General features: G+C 41.9%; 1 protein-coding gene across 3 annotated transcripts in view; it reads left to right on the forward strand.

Annotated features, from left to right (window-relative positions):
- rad23ab (RAD23 homolog A, nucleotide excision repair protein b) overlaps positions 1-13041 on the forward strand; it is a 29069-nt gene that overhangs the window by 1858 nt on the left and 14170 nt on the right. For all 3 annotated transcript variants that reach the window (XM_030434026.1, XM_030434025.1, XM_030434024.1), the window contains exons 2-4: positions 523-604; positions 2400-2479; positions 11489-11922. In XM_030434026.1, coding sequence (XP_030289886.1) covers positions 523-604; positions 2400-2479; positions 11489-11922 — 596 coding nt within the window. The remainder of the gene's footprint in view (positions 1-522; positions 605-2399; positions 2480-11488; positions 11923-13041) is intronic.

The following is a 13041-nucleotide window of genomic DNA, read 5'->3' on the forward strand; positions in this document are numbered from 1 at the left end:
ACCGCGATGGTCAGCCCTCCGGACCGAGACTTCGGTGAACTTTCCCCCGGAAAACAGCCTCCGTCCCCGCGAGTGAGTCAGACAGGTCTTGTTTACTGATGGTGATTATGTTATTATGTAAAATTTGCGCGAAAAACACATTTCACTGTCCAGGATGTTTGGTGGGTCAGGATCTCAATCACTACACATCATAAGAGCATCTATATAATTATAAACTATCCTCGGGTTTAGATTGACAGGAGGACGCCGGGGAAACACCTTGAAAACACACAGACGTCATCATCACGACTTGTACCGTCGCGTATCTTTAGGAGCTGCAGCGCCGGCTTTCTGTCTGAATTACACAGTGGTTCGTATTTAAGGCGGAGCTGCTTCGCTCTGTGTGAATCACCATCAGCAGAGAATTGGCGAACCACAGCTCCGGAGATAATGTGCCATCGAATGGGCTAGTGAAACATTTGGAGTCCTTTCAGTTTCAGTAACTTCCCAGTGATGCAAATGTTTCATGTGTTGTTTGTTCAGGTGAAATCCCTGAAGGAGAAAATAGAGGAGGACAGAGGAAAAGATGCGTTTCCTGCTGCGGGACAGAAACTCATCTATGCAGGTGAGCCAGACGCTAACTGTGACAGAGTCGCATCCTAACTGCTAACTATGACAGAGTCACATCCTATTCACTCATATCATGGCCCATCTGGACAGGATGGACTGGATAACAACCATCCACTATTGACCCTCTCTTCAGTTATTATCTAATCAGCTCTCAGAGGACCTCATGTTATAAAGTACCAACGCCACTGTGAGAATACTCACTGAAGCCACAGGAAGAATACTCATCTTCTTAATGAAATTTTCGTAGTGATTGGAGGTCAGTATTAGTCCAAGTTCTGGTTTTAGGTGGTGTCACTTTGACACCTCCATTTCCATGGACAGGAGGGTGAGTCACGTCTACATTTACATTTACATGTACATTTAGGGCATTAAGCAGATGCTTGTGTACAAATGTGATCCAAGCGATGTGGGTGGAGATGAAGTCTGACCAAATAAGTATTGAGTCTTTTGCGGAAGGTGGGGAGTAATTCTGCTTTCCTGACACTGGTTGGGAGTTCATTCCACCACTGAGGCGCCAAGACAGAGAAGACTCGCGACTTCGCCGAGCGGGCTTTGTTTGCTCTCAGCGATGGCGGTATATGGTTAGATGGGTGCAGTTCCATTGACAGCCTTGAAGGCAAGCACCATTGTCTTGATCGGAAGCGGAGGTCACGGACAGGGTGGGTCACATGGGAGAATTTGGGTAGACTGTAAACAAGGTGCGCTGCAGCATTCTGGATATGCTGCAGTATTTTAGTCGCATAGGCTTGGAGTCCAGCCTAAAGGGAGTTACAGTAGTCCAGATGGGAGATGACCAATGCTTGGACCAGAAGTTGCGTTGCATCCTTTGTGAGGAAAGGCCGGATCCTGCAGATGTTGTAGAGGGCAAATCTGCAGGATTGGGCCACAACCGCGATGTTTGGGGCACAGGACAGTCTGTCGTTGAGGATTACGCCCAGGTTCCTTGCAGTCGAGGAAGGAGTGACATCCTCGACAGTGACTGAAAGGTCCATGCTAGGACAATCTTTCCCCAAGATGAAGAGGAGTTCAGTTTTATTAAGGTTGAGTTTGAGGTGATGTGCAGCTATCCAAGCGGAGATGTCTGCCAGACATTCTGAGATGCGCGTTGCAACATGGGTGTGGGAGGAGGATGGGGGGAAAAGAGAGGAACAGTTGAGTGTCGTCTGCTTAACAGTGCTAAGAGAATCCATGTGATGTGATTGCATAGCCTAGTGATCTAGTGTATAGTGAAAACAGAAGCTGCCCTAATACTGAGCCTTGAGGGACACCAGCAAGGAGCATTTAGCATTTAGAAATTAACATTTATATTTAGGTTTTTGTCCAAAGCGACTTACAGTAATTCATACACTGATGGGGGTGGCTGCCATGCAAGGTGCCGACCACGACATCAGGAGTAGTTTGGGGTTCAGTATCTTGCCAAAGGACATTTCGAAATGCAGACCAGGGGAATTGAACCAGCGACCTTCCGATAACAAGACGCTGGCTCTACTCCTAGGGGTACAGCCGCCACATGTCTATACCATCCAAAGCAGCACTTAAGCATAAGCTTTAATCTTTGATATAAACAAGTCCTTATAAAACATTTTCATAGGTCAAACAGAAAAAAGTGTCCAAAATCACAGAAGTAGAAATGCCTATGGAGGATAATAACTGTGTTCCCTCTGACATGTCTGTACTTTTGATTCTGATCCATATTGTTCCATATGGTACACTGTCCCAGAGTACATAGGATGGTCATAAATCTGTCATTAATCTCTGTCTTATTTGTTGTTTCTGCTTGAATGTTTCAGGCAAAATCTTAAATGATGACACCCCACTGAAGGAGTACAAAATTGACGAGAAAAACTTTGTGGTTGTCATGGTTACCAAGGTTAGTGTCACGTCAGATGGTTATATTTTATACCTACTTCTGTCCTACCCACCACTCTGCTGCTCTGAACTGAAAGGCTGTGTTCACTTACAAATCCTTTCCATTAGCTTTTACTTTTCTGTCTCTGGTTCCTAAGGAGCTTTCATTCGTGGTACCCAACACTTCCTCCACTGGTGTTTTACATAGAAACCCTCCAGCCACCGTCCTGCTAGGCTTTTAATTGGAAACTCTTGTGGAGTTTCTATGACATTAGCTTAACCACTGCTACAAAAATGAAAAGTAGAAATAAGCAGTGAATAAAAGTAGTCTTTGTTCTCAGAGCCGCATAGTAGTGAATGTTGTCACATAGGGCCACACCACATGGGAAAAACTTCACATTGCAGTGGTATATGAAAGGTACTGCAGTATGATTCATGATTAGTGACAATAATCAGTTTTGCATCTATTCTGTATATAAAAAAATCAGAAATATCAAAGGCAATAGCACTAATGTTAGCTACATGTGCTGCGTCGCTGACGCATTCAAATCTGAAAGGATCCAATGAACTCACTATCCAATGCCTCAGGGGACAGTAACTCTGTATAAATGTAAAGTGAACTTGTGATACTTTATGCAACAAGACCAATCCTTGACCCACAGTTCAACAATCAAAGCTACAAACTTGGTATTGGTGAATAAAATAACTGTCACTGATCACTGTCAAGAATAATTAGCTCTGATAGATTCTGTGTTCTCTCATGACGAAGATGACGGATGATGTTTCACTGTTCAGGAGATGCATCGTGTTGAAACGGTAAAATAAACTACTGTTAAGTTTCTTTGAATTGTTTAAGCAAGTGTATGAGGATGATGATGTGACAGGTATGTACCCAGCTCAGGATTTTAACAGATGAATCTGAACTGTCTTTCTTCAGTTCAGTGCCACACTTGACTTCTTTGTTGGCCTACATCAGTATGTTTTATCTGCAGCCTCAGACTCAGACTCTTAATACCTTACTACATCATCTGTGATGTGAAAACGTCAGATTTCCACACAGTCAGAGAAAGTAAAGTGTACGTTCTGCTCATAGTTCAGTTCTAAAATCCCTGCACACCACGGAGCGTCTGTCCTGTCGGCTGCAGACACCGCTGTCAGCACATTTTGGGACCCTGGGCCAGATGAGGATTTGGTGCCTCATCATTGCAGCTTCAGTCATCAGCCAGCCAGCCAGCAACCATCACATGTTGTCAGTTGGACTTTATTTATTTAAAGCAGCAGCTAATACAAATGTATATGGTTCTTTGTGTGTATAATTCATCATTGAGATGTTATCCCGGTGCATTTTTTAAGCTTCTATGTGCTGTTCTGTTTTTGTACTCTGACTGTGGCAACCGTGTCCTTGAATAGTGCAGAATAGTGATCCTATTCTCACTGTCCAAAACTGTTATTTTGAACAATTGACAGGTTGTAACTGACATAACCAGCTGACTTAGCTATGAGGCGTTGATTGGCTGGTTACCTTCTAAAACCTGCTGCTGACTGACTTGACTCGCAGGAGACACTCCGATGCTTGAGTCAAGTTGAGACCAGCCGACAGGATCATCTAAAATGATCATCACAATGGTCTTGTTGTTAATCTTTGATCTCAACTTGACTTTAAATGTCCTGGAAAGTTGGAGACTGGGATACAGAGATCCACTTCTACAAACTGATGTGGGCCAGGGGCCCCTTTCCTTCTTCCTACCCTCCTACCCCTGATGTCAACTCACCTAGGGCCTCCCAGTTCATGTCATGTCATGCGTTTTCTTTTTCGTTTTTGTTGTGTTTTTTAAAAGATCATGTTGAAACTTCTATTAAATTCACTGGACCTTGTATAAAACTATAGCTGTACTCCAAATACTTTTTAAGTCATGAATTTCTAAAGTTTTGCGTTCTAAATGTCATAATTTTAGTGATTCATTATGTCTTCCTAACCTCAGCAATTGATTATTTTTGTACTAAATTGGGTTAAAATTTGTCCTCAACATCCAAGAGAGCCTGAAGAAAAACTGGGTAACATTCACTCATTTAAAGCTAAATGGTTGTTGTTGTTAAATGCTTACATAAATCTTAATAATAACGGAAAGTCATTTTTTACTCCAACGAAGAGAAAATAAAAGTCTCCATTAGTTTTCACTTTAATGCAACCAACTGTCTGTTCTGTGTAGTATTATTGTAGTATAAGTTACATGGTGCCACAGATTTTAAGTATAGCTTCAGAGCTGGAAAACACACATTGTTATTACTAGTGCAGTGCCCGTAAGAAAAATGTATTCCTATATAAAAGTGGGAGGTTAAGTAGCTTTTTCATGGATTGCCAAATAAGGCTGTGTTTGAAGGTGGGACGTCAGGGATATTTAGGTTTGTTGTGAAATCCGATATTCCAGGGTATAATTGGCCGTTTTGACTATTCTTGATTTTGCCATTATATTTCCCCTTAAAAACTATTTACTTGGCGTCATTATTTTCAGCACGACCTCACATGTGTGACTGTACAGTTACTTTTTTATTTTGACATACTGTATTACCACAATGGACCTAAAATCACAAAAAAAACATAAAATCCGAGTAGAAAAAGTTAGATTTTTTTACTGTGAAAACCACAAATATGTTTAACAAACCATTTTTTATTACTTATAATGCAAATATAAATTGTTGTTTGCTAAATATGTGCATACACCTTAAAAATTTACAAAGTTACATGTAACTATTTACATTTAAATGCAGGTAATGCTCATTCAGCAGTCTCCTAATTGTTTTGACTCATTAAACAAAAAACCGACTCCACTTCACACTAAACACTACATAACACACTAACTATACACTCCAAATACGCTAAATGTCACAAATCTCTCAACTCTCAGTATCGCTGTCTGTCACGTCCCTATGTGTGTATGTGTGTATGTATGTATGTATGTATGTATGTATGTATATATATGTATATACAGTGTTGGGGAGTAACGAATTACATGTAACGACGTTACGTAATTTAATTACAAAATGTACGTAATTGTAATCCGTTACATTACTGGGAGAAAATATGTAATTAAATTACAGTTGCTTTTGGAAATTTCAATGATTACAACTTAAGTTACATTTGAAAAATCACAGCAAAAGCTCGGATTTATGAAATAGTTTTTCGCCCCTCCTGGATTCATGTTTGTTTTTAGTTTTTTTCATATCAATATCCTCCTTCCAAAACTGACGCTTGTGATTGGCTCTCTCTGGTCATGTGCCATTCGACTCAACCGACAAACCGTACGGCGGCAGTCAGAGTCAGCAGCAACATTGTCGGCGGCGCACAAGATGTTCCTGTGCTGGAAACACAGAAAACACTTCATACAGACAGAAGCCAGGCTTCCCTGTATTACAAAGGTGGCTCTCTTTTAACCCGGCTAGATCACCATGGTAACTTATGCTTAGCTCATAACCTGGTCCCGACCAGGTTCTGTTCAGAGTTTAATCATAAAATCGGCTCTAAAAGCGCCGCTGTTTCACTATTTAACTCATTTACAGCTGGCGTCACCTTTCCTTTGAAAGTCCAGTGGAGCTGGATCAGAACATTTGTACGGAGGGAGAGATCGCGCTGACCCGCTGCTGTTTACTTTCTCTCTGAGCGTCTCTACAGATGTTCAGCTGAGGGGATACGCTGCTCAGCTGATGATCCGACTCGCGTCAGGAGGTCATTTATTAGGCTATAGCCTATTTACTTTTATATACAGTCAGTCACCACTGAAAGAAGTTGTGCGCTCGCAGCAGGACAGATAATTTAACTTAATGTGGCCATGAATAAATGAATAGTTTCGCCTGTTATGTGTTGCCCAAACGCAGTAAATCTTGAGTAGGTCTACTCTGTTTTCTCACATTTAAAAAGGTCTTTGTACAGAGACAACATGAGATTTGCTTGTAGCTACAGCACCTAAAAAACCCACTGTAACCTATTTTCATACGCACACCAGCCTCGCTTTCAATAAAACACACACTGGCATTTTATAATTGCGATCAGTGAAATATATGAAAACAATCTAAAACACAGTTTAAAACAACAGTTGTTGTTGCTCTAAAGCTTCATATTTAAAAGCAGCTCAATGTAGAGCTTTCAGAAATTAAAATCAGCCTCCTCTTGTCATATTTGCAGCAACACTGTTGCTTCAGGCTGTGATCAGGCTTTTTATATCGCTCATACTCTCTCCATTAAAACAACCTGCTCCTCTTGGCTGAAATCAGCCCGTTGTCGCTCCATTTAGTGAGGAAGTGAGCCTACTTCAGTACAGGCCGAAGGTCAGACTCATAATATATGGTTCAACCTTTGAACTGAAAGGTTTATCACACTATAGGTCTTAAAATGTGAAAATTCTAAATTAAGAAAAGTAATCAAAATGTAATCAAATGTAATTAGTTACATTACTTTGAGAAAGTAATTGAAATAGTTACACTACTATTACATTTTCAACAGGGTAACTTGTAATTGTAACCAACTACATTTCCAAAGTAATCTTCCCAACACTGTATATATATATGTATATATATATGTGTATGTATATATATATATATATATATATATATATATATATATATATATATATATATATATATATATATATATATATATATATATATATATATATATATATATATATATATATATATATATATATATATAAAGATGTTGTATTGTATAATGTTGTAATATCACATTCAGTGGTTTTATTTCATCCGTAGGTAATTGGACTGTGTTGACTCCCCACTTCTCAGTTTGTATCTCCTCAACTCCTTTCCTCACCTCCTCCACGTGCATTATCTGTTCATTTATCATAGTCTGCATGTTTAACATCTCTGACAGACAAGCAGGACAGTTTTTATGACAACTTTATACATTTACTTCAAAGCAGTTCACAAGGTGGCAGAATGTGACATTTACACCCATCAGGCATAACTGTTGGGGAAGAAACAAGATCTTTCCAGTACATGATGTCTCCAAACATACGTGTCTTGTACAGATGTTAAAGTCTGGATAATGATAGTGACGATTGCTCTGCGAGCAATCTTCTCATAGTCTCTGCGACCTAGATACTCAAAGCTACTGTAGATACGCCTACAGAATAGATGTCTGATGAACCAAGCCAATGCTAAGCTAACTGCTTGCATAAACCTCGTAAGGAGGCCTTCAATATATCTACATTAGCAGATTTAGTGTCTCTTACCTATTTTACCTCTTAGTCCTCTGGCTAGAGGGTAGAGATTCTGCATACCCCCCCTTGCTATGTTATTAAACAGATAAACGTGTATGGAAGCACTGCCTCCTGAAGCTGTAAGATATAATTCGGACACTTAAGAAGGCTTGTTAGGATTATCATGGCAACACTCATATGAAGAGAGACGTGATGTTAGGTTGCTCCTCCAAGATCCTGATTTATAAGCTATGTCGATGTAAGTCATTGGTGTCTCTGAGTCTTCTTCATCTCTCCTGAATGGTCAAGTGAGCTGAAATTCCACAACAATAAGATTATGACCATCTGCCTAATATTGTGAAGGTTCCCCTTGTTCAGCCAAAACAGCTCTGACCTGTCAAGACATGGACTTAAGACCTCTGAGGAAGTCCTGTGGTGACTGCTACCAGGGTATTTTATAGTGGATCCTCTGGGTCCTGTATGTTGGGGGGTGGAGCCTCCAGCACGTCTTACAGATGCTCTATCAGATTGGGATCTGGGGAATTTGGAGGCCCGGTCAACACCTTGGGCCCTTTATCGAGTTCCTCAAGCTGTTCCTGAGCAGTGTTTGCAGGGTGTCAGGGCACATAGTCCTGCTGGGGGGCCACTGCCATCAGGTAGTATTGTTGTGATGAGGGGGTCTACTTGGTTAACAACAGTGTTTGGATGGGTGGTTCGTGTCAAGTGGCATTTACATGAATGCCAGCAACCAAGGTTTCCCCACAGAACATCGCATTGTGATGAGATGATCAGTTTTATTCACGTCACCTGTCAGTGGTTTTAATGTTGTGGCTGATCGGTGTATAACGCCAAGGTGGAATGTCATGAAAGCATGTGGTTAGAACCAGGGGTGGGAATCTCTTGGCACCTCAAGATTCGATTCCGATTCAGAGGTCAATGATTAGATCCTAAACCGATTCTCGATGCATCTTGATGCAGTGATTTTTTAAATGTATTGTTTCCATGCATGATTTAAAAACATTATAATAATTAAATCTGAGTTTGCTAGTCACTTCCAACTTTTTTCTCGCTGTGTGATTACTTGTTACTTTCAAAGCAAATTATTTATAATGATCCATAGTTAATTTAATTCCAATATATTTAATTATTAAAACAAATGAAAGAAATGTGGCCAGTCAACTGGAAGGTTACATTTGCTAGCAAACATGCTGCTTTGCAATGAACCAAAAGGAAAAGAAAAGTGTTCCTGTAGCAGCATACGTGTAGTACATTAATACAGCTGCAGCTGGTGGACGGTCGCTACAGGTGTTTGTATCACAGGTTGATCTGGACGTTTCACACTTTGCCACAGCTGACTGACCTCACGCTGAGTTCGGGCTGGATTTCAACATACTGTGCAGGCTGTATGACAGAGTAAAGTTTCACATCGACTTGGATTCAGCTTAATAACGATGTATGCGGCTGGGAATGGTGGCTTTAAGTAACTATTTGAACACAGTGCGGAATGACAGAAATACCCAATAGTTACAGGTGTTACAAGTTAACCTGGATGCTCGGCTTGAACAGATGCCTCAGACTGTTCCACCAATGAGTTGTTTGTGAGTACAGACATTCACCACACATTCCCATGTTTTTTGTTGTGTGCATGCCGTCGACTGTCTGGGCACTGCACTTCCACACTTCCGAGTTGTCCTCTTGTGTTCCGTCAACATTACGTTGTCAGTTAACGTGTAGAAAATCAATTTTTGACATTTGTAAATTGATTCTGAATCATCCATGTCTGAATCGCAATTCATCTAAGAATCGTTTATTTTTCCCACCCCTAGTTAGAACAGTGCCTTACGAAGTGCATCGCAAACAGCGAAGGACAGAAAGTTTGATTGTGCATTTGATCACTTATAATGAGCTGTACAAGTTATGAAAATGGACTGGCCCTCCTCCACCATGGTTTGTATATTCTGTCAGGGACGAGGAAACAAAAAATACAGAAATGAGTAGATCCCCTGTCCCTGACAGATGCAGGAAAATGTATATATTGATCTCCCTATTATCAGAATCAATATCCATTCATTCAAATGAAGATTTGTTTTATACCCATCCCTAGTCAGGGTTGAGGGATATCACTCATTAACCCCCCAACATGTCTTCTTCATCGACACCTCTCTCCCATGACTTCACTCCATCCCCAGAGCCCCCCAGCCTTCCACCAGTCAATACTCCCGTCACCCCCCTCTCTTTGAAGCTGACTGGGTGAGAATGGAAATGAGGAAGATCAAGGCGATGAAAGCCACAGGTCCTGCAGTACGGGGGCCCCTCAGTGTACGGTGCTCTCTCCCTTCCTTTTCACCTCTACACATTGGACTTCACGCACAAAACCGTGAACTGTCACCTCAAAAGTTCTCCGTTTATACAGCCAGTGTTGGATGTGTTGTTAACTGGTGTGAATGCAACCACCTGCATACAAACATCAGTAAAACAAAGGAGATGGTTATCAACTTCCAGAGGAAAACACTACAGATCAGATCAGTGAACATCCAGTGTTTGGACATAGAGATGGTGGCAAGATACAAATACCTGGATGTTCACCTTAACAATGGACTGGACTGACAGCACAGATGCCCTGTACAAAAGGGCTAAAGTGGCCTCGCCTCCATCTGCTGAGGAGACTGAGGTCCTTTGGGGTGCAGAAAACATTACTTAGAAAATTTTATGACACTGTGGTGGCATCAGCGCTCCTTTATGCAGTGGTCTGCTGGGGAGGTAGCACAACGGACAGGGACAGGAAGAGACTTAACAAACTGGTTAGGAGGGCCAGCTCTGTCCTGGACTGTCCACTGGACTACATAAAGGTGGTGGGTAAGAGGACGATGTTAGCCAAGCTGATGTCCATCATGGACAACACCTCTCACCCCCTGCACCAGACTGTGGAAGCCTTGAGCAGGACTTTCAGCAGCAGACTCTTACACCCACTGTCAGTGCGTTTACATGACACTCGAGAAAACCAAATTACTGGGTTAGTGCCATTGTGCATCTAGTTTGTGTAATTATCATGAACACCATATACAAAATGTACAAAGATGTAGCTTTGTCTCGCTCTTCGTACGCCATCTTTCTCTGATGCCGAGGCAGTTTGTTGTTGCTGGTAATTTAAAGAGGTCAGCCGGAGGTGGCTCTGTTACCACTAGTTGAAATGGGTACAGTGCCACCTATCATACCGGGTATGACATGCTTCGGCCAATGATTCTATTTTCTCACCGGCATGTATACTCTGACAATTTCAGTTGTCAGATTGAGTAGCATAGTCGACTAAGCTGACTAAGCTGTGCATGTAAACGTACTGAGTGTAAGAAGGAGCGCTACCGCAGATCATTCATCCCCACAGCCATCAGACTGTTTAACTCAAGCCCTACTTGATCAATCACTTCCCACTCACTTGTCTGTTTTTTTTTAAATATCTTATTGTTTTTTGTAAATATTTTGTATTTTTCTGTTTATTTTCTATTTAACTCTGCACATTTTTCTTATTCATTTTCCTGTACTGTTGCACCTCAAGCTGTTGTAACAAGTACATTTCCCCATTTTGGGATAAATAAAGCCAATCTTAATCTTAATTTTCCGTGACGGCTGCAGCAAAAGAGCCGCACTATTATCGTGTGTCCATATCTCAACTCTCAAGCCACGGCAAAATAACTAACCTGTGACCGTGAGAGCAGTGTACTGATGGAATTACTGTTGAAGAAACGCACATGTACTGAATTTACATGTTGGGCTGCACAGTGCAGCCAATTCTAACCCATTTAATTAATTTGTCTTTCTAGCCTAAAGCAGCCCCTTCTCCACAAGCCGCCTCTCAGCCGACTCCTCAGCCAGCTCCGACTCAAGCTCCAAACTCAGCCCCAGGCCCAACACAAGTGCCCTCCACACCGACACATACAGTGTCTGAACCCACACCGGCCCCACAGTCAGTGCCTCCCTCTGAATTCCCGCCCCCAGCCCCAGAAAACAGCCCATCTGCTTCTGTTGAAGCAACAGCAGTTCGGGATTTAGGCACAGTCCCAGACTCAGCTCCAGCCTCAGCTCCAGCAGCCACTCCAGCCTCCGCCCCGGCTCTTGTTCTTGAAGCTGGTCAGACGGCGCTGGCCTCTGCCCCTGCAGGCTGCCCCACCCCTGCTGCCCAGCCAGAAGAGAAGCCAAGGGAAGACCCAGAGAGTCAGCCATCTGCCACTGCACCAGTCCACTCCTCTGCTGCCAGGTTGGACACTTACTTTGTGTCTTTAACAGGACAAAGTACGAGTTAAAATATGCATCTCTCCTGTAAGCATGCTTCTACAGCTTGATCATGAAACAATGTAACTTGGTTCAATAATGAGACTTTTGCAAGGTGGCATGGCTGTAAGGATGGATGTTGGTCTGTTTACTGGCTAGTCCAACACTTTGGTCAAGACTGAAATGTGTTAAGAGGTATTTACATTAATTAATTATATTAATAATTCATTTATTTATTAAAGCTGCAGTCTGGAGTTTTGAGAAAAAAGTGGACTTAGCCAGAATAAGTTCCCTCCTTCTTCCTCTCTGCTCTGCTGCAGCCCTGCCTTCAAAGCCCCTCCCCACAGAGGAGCCTCACGTGCACGAGCAGGCTTGTTACCACAGAGGATGCCAGATAACCAAGATGGCGCATTCACAATAACAACATAATCCCTGATTGTTCTATTTCTGACCAATACAACTAAATTACAGTGACGAGTGCCTGATGCTGATCATTCCGAGTAACAAATAATATTCCTCACATCGCGGTAGACAGAGTTACCAGCTAATCATTACCCAGTGCAACATTTTTGCCATGCTGCCTTTCTGAAGCATGAGTAACATTATTTCTCTAAACCAATTCCACCACTTCAGAGCGTACTGAACACAAACCAATAACACATAACTCAAAACTGCCCGGTCACTTGAAAGACACTTTTGCTAACCAGTAGCCATAAAGACAAAGCTAAACACCAGAGTTAGCATACAAGCTAACAAGCCAGATTTAGCAAGCTACATAGCTCTACTGCAACATTGTATGGCTATATGCACTATTGTGAGTATTACTGTAACCACCGCCACTATAGTCTTGTGGTTAACACAAACATGAAACATACATCAAGCAGGGGTCCTTACTTGTTCAGCAGAAAAGCAGCTAACTCTGCATCGCTCTTGAGTCCTTACAAATCCCACAGCTCCCTCCACCTCTGAAATGACACTTTGATATTTATCCTTGTTTTCTCTCTGGCTCGTCCAGTTCTTTCTTTATACACTGCCTTTCTTTGTCAGTGTTCTTACTTCTTTTCTTTGACGTGGGAAATGGTAGGGCATCTTTCGGCACTGTTGT

This window comes from Sparus aurata, chromosome 11, assembly GCF_900880675.1.
Source record: "Sparus aurata chromosome 11, fSpaAur1.1, whole genome shotgun sequence".
In the NCBI taxonomy this organism is placed as follows: Eukaryota; Metazoa; Chordata; class Actinopteri; order Spariformes; family Sparidae; genus Sparus; species Sparus aurata.